At 51.8% G+C, this 16,061-nt stretch overlaps 1 protein-coding gene across 1 annotated transcript in view; it reads right to left on the bottom strand.

Moving 5' to 3' along the window:
• Positions 1–1,597: 1,597 nt before the first annotated feature.
• The window catches only part of LOC104307002 (ATP-dependent translocase ABCB1), a 37,276-nt gene continuing 22,812 nt past the window's right edge, over positions 1,598–16,061 (bottom strand). The window contains exons 15-27 of the mRNA XM_054161047.1: positions 15,385–15,552; positions 13,735–13,881; positions 12,735–12,839; positions 11,327–11,404; positions 9,591–9,674; positions 8,093–8,296; positions 7,003–7,103; positions 6,559–6,699; positions 5,544–5,700; positions 4,392–4,589; positions 3,402–3,608; positions 2,335–2,481; positions 1,598–1,804 (exon numbers count right to left, since the gene is read on the bottom strand). Coding sequence (XP_054017022.1) covers positions 1,598–1,804; positions 2,335–2,481; positions 3,402–3,608; positions 4,392–4,589; positions 5,544–5,700; positions 6,559–6,699; positions 7,003–7,103; positions 8,093–8,296; positions 9,591–9,674; positions 11,327–11,404; positions 12,735–12,839; positions 13,735–13,881; positions 15,385–15,552 — 1,944 coding nt within the window. The remainder of the gene's footprint in view (positions 1,805–2,334; positions 2,482–3,401; positions 3,609–4,391; positions 4,590–5,543; positions 5,701–6,558; positions 6,700–7,002; positions 7,104–8,092; positions 8,297–9,590; positions 9,675–11,326; positions 11,405–12,734; positions 12,840–13,734; positions 13,882–15,384; positions 15,553–16,061) is intronic.

Below are 16,061 nucleotides of genomic sequence, written 5' to 3'. Positions count from 1 at the left end.
AGATGATCATAGGGCCAGATGAACTTGAAAGGGGGTGGAAGGTACCTTCTTTTTTTCCCCCCATCCTCTGGTGCTTTGGAACTTTTCATGAATTCATAGAATGCTTTGGGTTAGAAGGGACCTTAAAGATCCCAGCCCATCCAGGAACCTGCTCTGGCAGGGGGGGATTGGACTTGATCTTTCAAGGTCCTTTCAAATCCTCTCTGTGATGCTGTGGTTCCTGTGAGGCAGGGGTTTGGATCCAGCTCTGCATGGTGGGCTTAGGTTGATGGCTGGACTCAATGCTCTGTGAAGTGTTGTCCAACCAAACCACTTCTCTGATTCCAGGGTGATTTCTATTGCTTGATTTTATTTTACTTTTTATCCACAAGTTCTGCCTGACAGTGACAACCTTTTGTCCCTCAGCTGGGTTGGTTGCAGCAGTGACCAGGACAGTTTGCTCTGACCACTCCTGTGGGGCAGGCTGGAAGCTGCTGCAAGGTGTCAGTTACTTGCATTGATTGTTTTCCACCCCCCCTGACTTCCTGTGGTTTTCTGGGAGCACAGAGATCCTGGCAGAAATACAGGAACAGGGAAACTATTCCAGCAAGGGTCTCGCTGAGAAATAGTCTTCCAGTGTCCAGCTAAGCAGAATTTTCTGTTCTCAGAGGAACTGAAGACAGCAGCATGTCCACAGAGACCAGAGGTAACTTCTTGGAGCTGTGAGAGCTCCTTGTGCTGGGGCTCCATGAATCCATGAGTGGGGTCTTCATGTCCTGCTTGTAAGGAGTAAAGCAGCATGGATTCAGAGATGTCCTGTGAGGTTTCTGCTCTGTGGGACTGAAGCACAAAGTGCAGGGGATGCTCTCAGTGCATGGAATGTATGAGCAGTGCAGCTCAGGTCAGGGTGGTGAAGCTGAGCAGGCCTGGTGTCACAGGAAGAAGTTTATTGCTCTGAGGACAGTGGAATGCTGAACAGGTTGTGCTGAGAGGTAGAGGCAGCTCTGGGCATCCTGATCTAGTTGGAGATGTCCCTGCTGAGTGCAGGGGGGTTGGGTTAGGTGACCTTTGAGGGTCCCTTCCAACCCAAGCCATTCACCATTTGCTTTGAAGACTGAGACTCCAGCCAGGGGGGTGGCAGAAGCTGGCCTCACTCATCAGTGCTTGGGCAAGCTGGGCTTCTGTGCTGGAGCGACTGAGCCAGTTGCTCAGCCCCACAGGAATCCTCCCCTGGGTTGCCTGTGCTTTTAGACCTGTTCTCCAGGTCCTTCACCAGCTTCTGCAGCACCTCAGTGTCCTTCTTGGAGTGAGGGCTCCAAAATGGAGCACGGCACTCATGGTGTGAAGTCCTTCACGTTTCAGTTTGGCAGGTCAGCAGAGCCTCTTCATGGCTGCTGTGCAAGCTTCAGGAGGCTGTGAAGGTTTGTGCTGGTGGAGAGGGTGGAAGAGGGAAGGTTTTGTTTGTTTTTTAAGTAAATGCCCCTCAGTTCTTTAGATGTTGTGAGGTTTAAGGAAACTATTTACAGAATCTGCCCAAGCCCAGCAGTTGTGAAGCATCCTCAGCAGCAGGCTGGAGCCCACGGTGGAGCTGCACTGCAGCATCAGCAGCTGCCCAGCATCAGGCATTGCTGGACCCACTCTGCACGTTGACCAGGGAGTAGTAGATGCCTTTGTGAGCCAGCAGCTGCTGGTGGGTGCCCTGCTCCACCACCCTGCCGCTGTCGATGACGGCGATCTTGTCGGCGCTCTGGATGGTGGAGAGGCGGTGAGCGATCACGATGCAGGTGCGACCCTCCCGCGCCTTGTCCAGGGCCTCCTGGACGATCTGCACGGGGAGCAAACCCGCAGGTGAGATGGGCACTGCTGGGCCTGCAGCAGCCACACCTCTCTCCCAACCTCCCCAGCTCTCTGCTACTCTGGCAGCTGGTGGCAGACACCTCCACTGCCAGCTCGTGGCTGTCCCTCCCTGCAGGTGTTCAAGGCCAGGTTGGAGGAGGCCTTGAGCAGCCTGGGCTAGTGGTGGTCTCCTCTCCCTAGTATCAGAGGGAAGATGGCTTCAAATTGCCCCAGGGGAGGGCTAGGTTGGAGACAAGAAGAAACTTCAGGACTGAAAGGGTTCTGACAGCCTGGCACAGGCTGCCCAGGGAGGTGGCTGAATGCCCATCCCTGGAGGTGTTTCCCAGAGGCAGAGATGTGCTGAGGGCCATGCCTTAGCCCCAGCTGTGGCAGAGCTGGAGAATGGTTGGGTGATCTGGAAGGGCTTTTCCACCCCAAACCATTCTGTGACCCTGCACTCCAGGCCCATGCTGGGTGGTCCTGCACCCCAGTTGTGAGCAGTGGGGGTGGTGGTGTTACCTTCTCGCTCTCGGTGTCCAGCGCAGAGGTTGCCTCATCCAGCAGCAGTACCCGGGGCCGCCGCACGAGGGCGCGGGCGATGGCGATGCGCTGCTTCTGCCCCCCGGACAGCTGCGTGCCCTTGTCCCCCACACGGGTGCTGTATTGCTGGGAACAGAAAGCAAGCAGAGGGATGAGCCTGGAGTAGTTCCTGTTGTGTCCTGTGGGACAAGCTTTTGGGCTGCATGGCCACTAAGCTATGGGGTTGGGACAGGTCATTTGCTGGTCACTGGGGCAGGAGGAGGTGAGGAGCTTAGGCAGAGTAGTTGAGTGTTAACTGCAGAGCAAACCCTGTGCAGGAGCAGTGCTTGCTGTGGGGTGAGATGCAGAGGAGCTGAGTGCAGGGTGCCAGAGGAAGGTTGAGAAGTTGCTGGGAGAGAACCCAAGAGACAGCAGCAGGCAGCCTGAGAAACACAGAGTGGTTTAGGGGGAGTCATGAGATTGTTTGGGTTGGAAAAGCCCTCTAAGACCATTGACTCCAACCACCAACCCAATACCACCAGGTCACTAAACCATGGCCCCAAGTACTATGGCCACATGCTTCTGGAACACCTCCAGGGATTGTGACTCTACCATCTCCCTGTGCCAGTCCCTGACAACTCTTGCTGCAAAGAGATTTTTCCTCATCTCCAACCTACCCCTCCCCTGGCACAATTTCAGGGCCATTTCTTCTTATCACCTGAGATTAGGGAGAAGTTCCCAACCCCCACCTGGCTCCAGCCTCCTTTTTAGGGAGCTGTAGAGGGCAATGAGGTCTCCCCTCAGCCTCCTCCACACTAAACACCCCCAAGTCCCTCAGCTGCTCCTCACCAGCCCGGACCTGCTCGAGCCCTTCAGTGCCCCTTTTGGAGTGAGGCCCCAAAACTGAACCCAGCACTTCAGGTGTGGCCTCCCCAGTGCTGAGTGCAGGGGGACAATCCTGCAGCTTGGTGCCATCTGCACACTACCTGAGGGTGCCCTTAGGAAATGCTGAATGGGTCCTGTTCCTGCTTCCTCAGTTGCCAGCTGTGCTTGGAGGGTGTGGTTACCTTTGGCAGTGACTCAATGAAGGAGTGGATGTTGGCCTCCTTGGCTGCATGCACGATCTCCTCGTGTGACACCTGCCGGCTGTTGTCCCCATAGGCAATGTTCTCAGCAATGGTGCAGTCAAACAGGATGGGCTCCTGGGACACGATGCCCAGCTGGGCCCTCAGCCACTGCACGTTCAGGGCCCTTGCATTTCGCCCATCCAGGAGCTGGGCAGGCAGGAAGAAAAGAAGTTAGAGCACTGGGTCAGTGCTTGGGTTGAGTTGGGGCAGGGGCCAAAGTAGTGGCATTAAGGCCTAGAACAAGCTGGGCTGGTGGGAGGGGTCCCTGCCCAGGGCAGGGGTTTGGAAAGAGGTGGGTGATCTTGAAGGTCCCTTTCAACACAAAGCAGCCCATGAATATTAATACAAAAGAGTGAGTGGCACTGAGACTCACAGGTTCACAGAATGGGTTGGGTTGGAAGGGACCTTCAAGATCATGCAGTTCCAACCCCCTGCCATGAGCAGGGTCACCTCCCACCAGCCCAGCTTGCTCAAGGCCTCATCCAACCTGGCCTTCAACACCTGCAGGAAGGGGGCATCCACAACCTCCCTGGGCAACCTGTTCCAGTATCTCCCCACCCTCCCTCTCAAGAATTTCTTCCTCATCTCCAGCCTCAGTGTCCCCTCTTCCAGCTCACAGCCATCACTCCTCGTCCTGTCATTCCCAGCCCTTGGCAGAAGTCCCTCCCCAGCTCTCCTGGAGCCCCTCCAGGTACTGGCAGGCTGCTCTAAGGTCTCCCTGGAGCCTTCTCTTCTCCAGGCCGAACAGCCCCAAGTCTCCCAGGCTGTCCCCATGTGGGAGGTTCTCCAGCCCTCTGATCATCTTGGTGGCACCCACTGCAGTAGCTCCATGTCCCTCTCATAGTGGGGGCACCAGAACTGCACCTGCAGTGCTGCATGTGGGGTCGCAGCGGAGCAGAGGGTTAGAATTCCCTGCCTTCAAATACTCACCAGTTCTCCATAGAGGGGATCATAGAACCTCTCCAGCAGTTGCACAACAGTGCTCTTCCCACAGCCACTGCTGCCCACCAGAGCCAGGGTTTGGCCCTTTTCCACAGCCACAGTCAGACCTCGAAGCACTTGGACCTCTGCGCGAGCTGGGTAGCTAAAGCCCACATCTCTGAACTGTATGTTCCCATCAAAGGTTTTCTGAGGGAGGACAGCAGAGCAGGTCAGTGCTGAGGTTGCCCCAACAGATGATAAAACAACTGTGAAAAGTGTTCAGAGAAGAGAGCAGGGGAAGGTTTTTGGGCATCAGGCTTTCTTCCCCCCCCACTCCCCCCAGGCTGATGTGTAGTGAGAAGCTCCTGCAAAAACCACAACGTGTCTCCTGGATGCTCTGCCCTGCAGGTCTCTCTTCTAATTAAAATCCTGTTCCATAAACAGGAATTCTGACAGCTCCTCTCACACCACCTACTAAAGGAGATGACATGGGCAGAGGGAATAATCACTGGAGGTGGTTTTGCAAGGACCTTGTTCAGATCCTTGCCCTGCTCTTTGCTGAGGTTGGTTTCATTGTTTTCCTTAAAGCTACTGAGAAGGAGCTGCTCTTTTTGCAGACAACCCATCCTTCTGCTTCAAGAGCTGTGCTAATTCATTTGCTGTGGAACTGATGGTGTCAAATTGCACCAGGGGAGCTTCAGGGTGGGTATCAGGGATGATTTCTTCCCAGCAAGGGTTCTTAGGCACTGTGCCAGGCTGTCCAGCGAGGTGGTGGAGTTCCCATCCCTGGAGTGGTTTAAAAGCCACCTGGATGTGGTGCTGAGGGATGAGAGGTAGTGGTGGTGGCTCAGCAGTAATGGTATGACTGTGAGCTCTGGGGGATGATCTCAAAGGTCTCTTCCAACATCAACAGTGCTATGGTTCTCAGTCTGTTTGTTTCCATGGGCTCTTGAAGGTGTTTCAGCACGAGACAGGTGAGGAGTTGCCAGGAGAAGACAGAAAGCAAAGCTTAACCCCAGTGTGGCTGCATGAGTCAGTGGGAATGAGCTCACCCAGGGCTTGTTCTCAGCAGCTGTGATGTGGGTGGGAGGCAGAAAGAGCAAACCAGGCCTGAACTGAAGCAGAGGCTGTGCTGCTGTGCCCCACACCATGCTTACTCACAGGCTGCTCCCCGTCCTCGCTGTAGCTGTCTATGGATGGGACCCTCTCGAAGAGCAGGAAGAGGTGGGCAGCTGACATCTTGGCTTTGGCATAGTCTGGAGTGAAAGAGGTGCTCTGCCCCAATGCCATGGCACCAAAGACAATAGCTGAGAACACTCTGTGAAGAGCAAGAGGAGACAAGAACACTGTCCTTGGTGTGGCAAAGGAAAGCAAAGCTTTGATGGGCAGATTGGGTGCTTCAGATCCATGTTCTACTGAACGTGGCTGAGGCAGGGTTTGTGACCTGGCTACATCTCATACAGGACTTGGGCTACTGCAGGCTCTGGGATTTTTCCCCCCTTACTGAGGAAATCCATAATTTGCAGGGAGAAGAGTAGCATTGGAGTTCAGGAGGGAGGACAGAGAAGGTTGGAAAGGTGTCAGCTGGTGGAAACAACTTGCTGGAAACATTTCCAGAGCACTGGAAATACCCAGAGAATCTTTTTCAGCTCTGTCTTGGCATTTTCCAGACTGGAAATGTTTGCTGAATCTTTCTCCTGCTCTTACCCTCTCCTGTCCCAGGGTTCATCATTGCCTCACCTCAGTTTCACTTGTTCCTTTCTCCACTTACCTTTTGATCTCACCCACCTAAGCACACTGCAGCTACGCTGTGTCATTAACTTGTTAAAGAAACCTCACTGTCCATGGAAGCAAGAAATGGCTTTGCTTTGCCTGTCCTCTTGTTGCCTGCCTTTTACTCTGGGCAACCTGATGAGGAGGGAAATTGTAGGGAGGTAGCTAAAGACAAGCTGAAAGCATCACTTCTGGGTTGGGAAGAGTGGAAGACAGCAGCATTTACTGATTATTTCAGATCACAGATTCATAGAAGGAGTGGGGTTGGAAGGCATCCTGAAGATCATCCAGCTCCAACGCCCTTGCAGCAGGCAGGGACACCTCCCACTAAGGCAAGTTTCTCAAGGCCTCCCTCATGTTACCTCCAGAAGTATCAGCTGTAACCTGAGGAAGAGCTACTTACAGAAGCACATCTTTAAACCTCATGTGTCCATTCCTCACTAGGTAGGCAGCAAACCTGAAGCAGCCAGCATAGGTGAAGTACATGATGGCTTGGGTGAAGGCAAAGGTCAGGCCAAAGATGTGAGCTTTCCTCACAGAATTCCTGCATCAGAGCAAACACCTGGTCACCACCAGACTGCACAACAGCCTGCAGCACTCTAACAGTCATAGAATCACAGAACAGTTTGGGTTGGAAGGGACCTCCAAAGGTAATGCAGTCCAACCCCCCTGCAGTCAGCAGGGACATCCTCCACTAGAGCAGCTTGCTCTGAGCCTTCTCCAGCCTTACCTTCAATATCTCCAGGGATGGGGCCTCAACTACCTTCCTGCTTCAGCTTCTCAGTGTTAAATAGGCTTCACCTGCCAAGAGACTGTTTCTATGCCCTCAAGAGAAGCTCTCTTTTACCTGTATGATGCTTGCAAACTCTGGCCATACATCAGCTCAAATTTCCTTTCCTGAGTCAAAGTGACCACAGTTCGGATGTTCTCGATGGCCTCTGAAGCAATCTGTGGTGGAGGGCAGGCACTGATCAGCAGAAGAGCAAGAGGAGATGGAAAGCTGCAAACACAACCCAAGCAATAGGATCAGGGCAGCAGGAGTGGGTCTGCAGTGCTGGTGGGAGCCTGGCAGAATGTTGGTGACCCACCCAGTTAGAGTGGATGAGAGCAGGGATGGGAAGACACTGATTTAGCAGGGGCCTGAAGCTGGGCATCTGCAGGAAAGGGTTTTGATTTACGTGGTCTGTCATGGCCAGGTCATCAACTAACTGTCATAGCATCATAAAGGACACAGCTGTTGGAGTGGGTCCAGAGGAGGCCACAAAGATGATCCAAGAGCTGGAGCACCTCTGCTGTGAGGACAGGCTGAGGGAGCTGGGGCTGTTCAGCCTGGAGAGGAGAAGGCTCCAGAGGGACCTTAGAGCTGCTTGCCAGTACCTAAAGGGATCATACAGGAAAGCTGCAGAGGGACTTTTCCTGAGGGTGTCAAGGGGGAAATGGTTTGAAGCTGAAGGACAGCAGGGTTAGACTGGATCTAAGGAAGACTGGATCAGTAAGAGGGTGGTGAGACTCTGGAACAGGTTGCCCAGGGAGGCTGTTGATGCCCCCTCCCTGGAGATTCATAGACATGGACACCTCCCACTAGCCCAGCTTGCTCAAGGCCTCAGCCAACCTGCCCCTTGAGGCAGTGGGCATCCACAACTTCCCTGGGCAACCTGTTCCAGTGTCTCCCCACCCTCACTGTAAGGAATAGGGATCCCCAATGCAGACCTGGGATAGGTGTGAGAGCCCCAGGCCTTGTGAAATGTTCAGTTTGCTCTGAAGGCTGCAAACAGTTGGAGAACAAACATGAGCAGCTCACCTTTTCCACTCTCAGCTTCACATTTGCTGTACCACCCCCATGGCAGAGCAACCATGCTGACTTGGACTTCTTTGAGGGTATTCTTGCTCCATCACCAACGTCCCACCCAGATAGAAAAACACATCCCTGAACCCACCTTTCCTGCCCTTTCCAGTTCCTTCCTGTTCCTCTTTGCATGCCCAGCAAGCATCCTCATTTCGATGATCCCTGTGACAGCGATGATTGGCACCACAGCTAAAATCAGCAGGGTCAGCTGCCAGCCGTGGATCAACGACAGGACAATCCCAGTCCCAAGGTTCGCCACGTTTTGGGCAACCAGTGCCAGTCTGGAGCCTGTAGCCTGCAAAAGAATGGAAGTGGCTTAAATTCCTCTGCTCCTCTTGAAAACCAGGCAGGAAGTGTTTGTTACCAAACAGAGGATGGCTGCAGGTTTGGTCTGCAGAAGGGGATGCTTTGCTCTGTGGTGCACCCCATGCAAGCCTTCCCCATCTTAGCTACTCCTGCTCTGCTCCCATCTATTCATCCAGACTTCCAGTCCTTGCTTTCAGGCTTTGTCCAAAAGAACACAACAGCATTTCATAACTCTCACATTTTTTTGCATGCAGAGCCATGGCATCAGAGTTGGTCTTTGAAACACAGCCTGTCCTAGCTTGGGGGGGTCTAGAGGACCGTGTTTTTCTCTCTGCAAGGGGAGCAAAGCTCATTTTGAGGCAGACAGCTCAACACTTGGTTAATGTTCATAGCACTGAGCATGGAAAGACAGTATCAGGCAGGCTGGAGAAAGAGCTTCAACCAAAGAGCCCTTGTGGAGGGCTCATTTTTCCTGCTGCTAACAGGACTGAACCTCAGTATGAGCTAAAAGCAAAGATCTATGTGCAAAAAACCCACCACCAGATCTTAAGGGATGACATTTTTGTGTGGCACCAGAAATCAGTATTACTGAATAAAGTTTAATAAATGCAAATCTGTTATTTAATAAATAATGTCAGCTTCCAGAGGGTTGCAGCCTCGTGGTTGCAAAGGGAATGTTGCTGTCTGCTAATACACAGAATCCCACAATGGCTCAGGTTGGAAGGGACCTCAGAGCTCACCTGCTCTAACCTCCCCACCACGGGCAGGGACACCTCTCAACTAAACTCAGCTGACCAAGGCCTCATCCAGCCTGGCCTTCAGCACTCCCAGGAAGTTCAGCCTCCCTGGGCAGCCTCTTCCAGAGTCTCACCACCCTTGTACTGAAGAACATCTTCCTCAGATCCAGTCTAACCCTGCTCTCCCTCAGCTTCAGACCATTCCCCCTTGTCCTGTCTCTAGACACCCTCAGGAAAAGTCCCTCTGCAGCCTTCCTGTAGGATCCCTTCAGGTACTGGCAGGCAGCTCTAAGGTCCCCCTGGAGTCTTCTCCTCTCCAGGTTGAACAACCCCAGCTCCCTCAGCCTGTCCTCACAGCAGAGGTTCTCCTTGGATCATCTTTGCGGCCTCCTCTGGACTCAGTCCACCATCTCTGTGTCCCTCTCATGCTGGGGACGCTAGAACTGGAGGCATTATTGGAGGAGGGGGTGCCAGCAGAGATGAAACCAGTCTGTGGTTCACTCCCTGCTAAGGCAGCTGTGGAAAGTGCCAGTGCTTGTTACTTACTCCTTTCACCTCTGAGGCATCGTTAGCAAGTCTTGTGATGAGTGCTCCAGTGCTGTTCTTGGGATCATCAAACCAGCTGATGTCCTGCAACGCCAGATGAAGTTGCTATGAGCTGAGACAATTCACCTCACTGGGCTACACCAGAGGAGTGAATCATGTTGGGTGACAAGGGGATGGCACATGATGTGGTGTGCAGAAGGCCCATGGCATCCTGGCATGCATCAAGGATAGTGTGGCCAGCAGGAGCAGGGAAGGCATTCTGCCCCTGTACTCAGCACTGCTTAGGCCACACCTTGAGTCCTGTGTCCAGTTCTGGGCCCCTCAGTTTAGGAAGGACATTGAGACACTTGAACCTGTCCAGAGAAGGACAACAAAGCTGGGGAGGGGTTTGGAGCACAGCCCTGTGAGGAGAGACTGAGGGAGCTGGGGTTGCTTAGCCTGGAGAAGAGGAGGCTCAGAGGAGACCTCATTGCTGTCTACAACTACCTGAAGGGAGGTTGTAGCCAGGAGTGGGTTGGTCTCTTCTCCCAGGCAACCAGCACCAGAACAAGAGGACACAGTCTCAAGCTGTGCCTGAGCAGCTTCCCTGGTCTCTGACCAGGGGGATTGTGTGCTGTTTTGTACAATATTGTAACTGCTGTATATTTTGTACATATTCATTGCATTCCATCCTAGAGTGTAGTTTTGCTTGTAAATACAGCTTCCATTTGCTTCTGAGTTGGTCTGGCAAAGTTAATGCTGGGGGGGGAAATTTCAACCCACCACACCACTCTTGCAGCAAAGAAATGTTTCCTCATCTCCAACCTAACCCTCCCCTGGCACAATTTCAGGCTATTTTCTCTCATTTTGTCACATCCACATCCAGCCACTGCATACCAGGAGTAATCTGTGTCCATGTTTACACCCTTTCATGAATGTCTTGTAGCAGACAGCGCAGAGGCCTAGGTTTTAAAGCTCTTGCTATCATCCCTACCCAGAGCATATAGAATAGAATTAACCAGGTTGGAAAAGACCTTCGAGATCATCCAGTCCAACCTATCGCCCAACACCATCTAATCAACTAAACCATGGCACCAAGTGCCTCATCCAGTCTCCTCATCACCTCCAGTGATGGTGACTCCACCACTTCCCTGGGCAGCACATTCCAAAGGCCAATCTCTTTTTCTGGGAAGAACTTCTTCCTAACATCCAGCCTAAACCTCCCCTGGCACAGCTTGAGACTGTGTCCTCTTGTTCTGGTGCTGGTTGCCTGGGAGAAGAGACCAACCCCTTCCTGGCTACAACCTCCCTTCAGGTAGTTGTAGACAGCAATAAGGTCTCCCCTGAGCCTCCTCTTCTCCAGGCTAAGCAACCCCAGCTCCCTCAGTCTCTCCTCACAGGGCTGTGCTCCAGACCCCTCCCCAGCTTTGTTGCCCTTCTCTGGACACATTTCAGCAACTCAACATCTTTCCCAAACTGAGGGCAGTTTGGAACCAGGAACCATGCACTAATATGATCCAAAGGCTTGTGCAGAGAACCCCAAACCAATTAAAATCTTTTAAAGCCATTTAAAATCTCTCCCTGGCCCTGGAATGAAGACTCAGCCCTGTCAGTTTCTAAGCTGAGCTGAAGAAAGCAGTGGGGCATCTTTGGGGGCAGGGCTGCAGAATGATGAAACAAACACAAAGAGCATTTCTGGCACATCAGCAAAGGAGCATTTCTAAAGCACCAGCAAGCTAAAAATGGGATGGTTTTACCTGTCTCAGAATTGCTCTGAATGCCATGGACCTGAGCCTCATTGTAAGGATTTCTCCAGCTTTGCCAAAGGTGAAACCCTAGTTGAGGAAAATAAAAAGCAGAATCAGCCAAACCAAACCCAACCAAACCAAACCACAACCAGCCAACCCAACCCAATCAAAACAAGCCCCCAGCCAAACCAAAAGACACCCAAGCAATAAAACCCAAACCCCACCCAACAACAAAAGCCCCCAAACCCCACCCACAAAACACATAAAACCCAACCAAAACCAACCCTCCAAAGCTTTTATTATTCCCTAAGCCCAGTTTTGGTCTTTCTCAGCTGAACAAAGTGCCTGTCTGCATGGGATGTTAAACCTGATGGCCTCAGTAAAAGACATTCCAGCTTTGACTGAGGCAATCTAAGGTTTGAAAGCCAGATTGATCCCCTCTAAGGGTAGAGCAAAGAATGGGATGTTGTCTTCACAAGGTCAGACACAGGGGAATACCCATAACAGCTCCACCACCAAAATGTTTTCATTTCCAAGGGCATCCAGGCAGTAGGAATGCTGGGGGTGATGCTGCCTGGAGAGAGGCCAGGGGCTGGAGGTGCTTTCAGAAAGGCCACCCTGTTGTGTCAGGGGCAGAAGGCAGCGAGGTGGTGTTCAGGAGTCCACAGGTGATTAGGCAAGACCAAGACAAGCAGCTGAGCAATAACTAAGGGGATCTGGGGACAATGATGAAGGGATTTGGGGATATCAAGTCCCATAACAAGTGAGGTGGTTTAGAGATGAACTTGGCAGCTCTCTGCAGTTCCCCATGTCTAGGTGGTGGCAAATGCAGGTGCATGTTACATGTCCCTGGGAACTGAGGCTCAAAGTGTGGCCAAAGCTATTTGGCCCTGTGTAGCCAGAAGGACACTTGCCATAGGCCTGAGAGGTGATGTGAAATGCTCTCTAGCTTGCATGGTATGGAGCTGTGGATGGTCTCAAGCACATGATGTGGTCTTGCTCAGTTACTTCTGCTGCAGGCACAGGTAGTCTGAGTGCAGCCAGACCAGACGCTGCTGGGACTGTTGCATGAGCAGGTCTTGGGGAAACCATGTACTCAAGGCAGGAGTTTCCAAACCTGGTCTGAACCTCTGCTGCCAAGGCTCCCATCAGCACTACCAGTGCTGGCACTGTGGAGTTCTCTTGCTCAGGTTGTGCTGAGACTTAGCCCTTTCACCTAAGCCCTCCTTTGCTGGGAAAGTGGGGGTCAGCTCACAGCCCTGGGACCATCTGAAACCTTTTCTTATGCTCTGAACCTATCTGACAGTGAAATCCCATTGCTGTTTTCCTTCTGCTTAACACAAGGGTGTTGAGAACTTAGCACAGCTGAGCTGGAGTGTCCCAGACACTGTGAACAACTGCAGCAACAAAAACTTACCTGGAGAAAGCAGGTGACAAACGAAATGAGGCCAAAGCCTAAGAAGAGCAGTGCATATGTGCTGTTTGTCTCCCTGATGGCAGCCTCTCCTTTTTCTACAAACATCTAGGAGACAAAAAACCCCTGCACATTAATTTCCTGAAGGAGCACTGTGAGAATTTCCCCTCTCACACTCAGTTTGTCTCTCCTACACTGTCAAAGCCACAATAAGATTCATCACTGAATTATTACAGAACCAGAGAACAGTGGAGGTTTGCAGAGACCTTTGAGATCATCAAGTCCAACAGCTCACCACTGCTGCTAAACCATACCCCTCAGCAAAACACATCCAGGGATGGGGCCTCCACCACCTCCCTGGGCAGCCTGTTCCAGTGTCTGAGAACCCTTGCTGGGAAGATACTGTTCCTGATGTCCAACTTGAGCCTCCCCTGGAACAACTTGAGGCTGTTCCTCTTGTCCTGTCCCTTGGTGCCCTTTGACATCTTTCCAACAGCATGTTCTGACAGAAAACCTTTACAAGTTCCACCCAGTGCCACTCCAGTGTCTCTTGCTGGAGAATGGAGCTTCACTTTCTAACTCTGGACATGCAGCTGCTCAGAAATTCTCTTGATAATGCAAAGCCTGCTCAGCAGTCTTCCATCTTGCTTTTGCACTGCCAGGCTTGAAGCCTCCACAGCTCCTCTGGGCAACCTGTCCCAGTGCCTCACCACCCTCATGGGCAAGAATTGTTTCCTCATGGCTCATGTCCATCCAGCTTCTTCCAGTTTGAAGCCATCACCCCTTGTCCTGTCCATCCATGCCTTTGTCTGAAGTCCCTCTCCAAATCCTGGAAGGCTGCTCTAAGGTCTCCCTGGAGCATTCATTTCTCCAGGCTGAACAAGCCCAACTCTCCCAGCCTGCCTCCACAGGAGAGCTCCTCCAGTCCTCTATCCAAGTCATTAGGAGATAATGACAAAAAGGAAAAGCACCCAGTGAAGGTTTGCACATCTTTGCTACTCACCCCTATGACATCTGAGATGATGAACGAGAAGATAGGTTGCAGGACCCCATTGACAATTGCACACACAGTTCCAACAACGAAGTATGGCCACTCAGTCTGGGTCAGAGCCATGATTTTGAAAAAGGAAGCTGGAGGTAAGTTCTTGTCCTAAAATAAAGGGATTTCATCAGGATCAATAACATACAGCAATGGAAGGAAGAGGGGGAAAGCATGGGCTTTGTGATGAGCTCCTTAGTCCATGGTGGGAGACTCTGGGGTGAGTGAGGGTAGGGAGACACTGGAACAGGTTGCCCAGGGAGGTTGTGGATGCCCTTTCCTGGAGGTGTTCAAGGCCAGGTTGAATGAGGCCTTGAGCAAGCTTGGGCTGGTGGGAGGGGGTCCCTGCCTGTGGCAGGGGGTTGGAACTGCATGATCTTGAAGGTCCCTTCCAACCCAAACCCATTCTTGGATTCTGTGATCTTTAAAAATCATTAATTATGCTGCAGAAGTTGTTACTGTTGCTCAGTAACCAATAGAAATAATGTAAAAGAAGAAGGAGAAGGCCAATGGATAACATCTAAGATCTCTTTCTTCCAACAGTAACAATTTGAGCCTTTTCCTGAAGGGTTTACTCACAAACCTTAGGACTATCATAGAACAGGGGGACCTTGGAGCTGCCTTCCAGTGCCTGAAGGGATCCTCCAGGAAGGCTGCAGAGAGACTTTTCCTGAGGATGTCTAGAGACAGGACAAGGGGGAATGGTTTGAAACTGAGGGAGACTGGGTCTGAGGAAGAAGTTCTTCAGTAGGAGGGTGGTGAGGGTGGTGTTGAAAGCCAGGCTGGATGAGGCCTTGAGCAGCTAAGTCTAGTTGAGAGGTGTCCCTGGCCATGGTGGGGAGGTTGGAGATGAGCTCCAAGGTCCCTTCCAACCTGAGCCATTCTGAGGTTCTATGAAATTTCAAACAAAGGAGTAACTCTAGCCTCGGGGCAGGAGGCTGTTTCCACAGAGCTCTGGGTGGCTGTATCAGTTCATCTAGCTTTCAGCAGACACATGTGCTGCTCTCCCACATTTTCTTACCAAGTCACTCCCTGCTGCCTGGGATCAGTCTTACTTATCCTGTTAGTTATGGAAAACAAACAGGAGGAGAAATAAAAGAGCAGGAACAGACCTCCTCTACTGCTCTGAAAGTTGTTGTTTTCTTCTGTAAGAGCAGTGAGCACAGAAGCCTGACCATGCAACGCTCCCAAAGCAGCACCCCATCCATGCCATCTGCAAACACCATGGCCAACACCCTCTGGCTTTTGTTAGCAGAGTCACAGATTGCACTGGGTTGGAAGGGACCCTCAAAGCTCATCTTGTCCAGCTTTTCCACTGTCAGGGTGACAGAGCCCTGCTGCAGGCTGCCCAGAGTCTCCTTCACTGGAGACATTCAAACCCCACCAGGATGTGTTCCTTTGTGACCTGCTCTAGGTGATCCTGCTCTGGCAGGGAGGTCGGACTTGATTTTTTGAGGTCCCTTCCAACCCCTAACATTCTGTGATCTGGCACTGCTGGGCAATGGGGACAGAGCTGCTATCAAATCCCAGCTCTGTTAGGTCTTCCAAACCCACATGGAGAGCTCACCAGGAGGGGGGAACATGTATGAGATGCAGGGTTACAGAGGCACTCACAAGCTGAGCAGCTTTAGCATAGGGTTGGTCACTCTGTCTTCTGAGCCTCCTCAGGCTTTTCCGAGTGGATTGTCTCTTCAGCCTGCTCAGACCTGCGCCCTCCCACGCCTCCTCTGAGGCAGCTGGGCCATCACCTTCTTCCTCTAATGGATCCTCAGCTCCTGATGCCTGAAACGAGGCAGTGTTGATGACACCAGAAGTTGTTTAGGTCCATTCTGCGCTATGTTTCCAAATACTGATCAATTCTAAGCACCAACAAGTTAAGCAAATGGAAGATGGAGGAGAACTGGGCAATAGTCCAGAGCCCAAGCGAGTACCAAGGCTTCCTTAAGTGAAAACCTTACCAATGTATGAAAGCTTACATGGAGAGAAAGTTTTAGCCATATTCTCATTTTTTTTTGTGTCCTGAAAACATCCAGGAGAGTTAATAAAGTGAAGAGACTGTGGTAGTTTGGAAGGCAGATCCTCCCTTGCCTCCCACCAGGGCAAAAAACCTGAGATTCAGACAAATGGACTGCAGAAGTGATGGAAAGTTTAAATGGAAAAGCAGTGAGTGGTTTACAGAAGCTACAAGCACAGTGACAAAAGAGATCCCAAAGCATACCCAGAAGTCTCCCATTATTCCCCTTTCCCCACCTGAGGGTGCACCCAAAACCCCCAAGGCTCTTTCTTCCCCC

The sequence above is a fragment of the Dryobates pubescens genome, chromosome 4 (assembly GCF_014839835.1).
Source record: "Dryobates pubescens isolate bDryPub1 chromosome 4, bDryPub1.pri, whole genome shotgun sequence".
Classification (NCBI taxonomy): Eukaryota; Metazoa; Chordata; class Aves; order Piciformes; family Picidae; genus Dryobates; species Dryobates pubescens.
The sequence above is the reverse complement of the archived record's forward strand: the minus strand, read 5'-3'. Positions and strand labels throughout refer to the sequence as shown.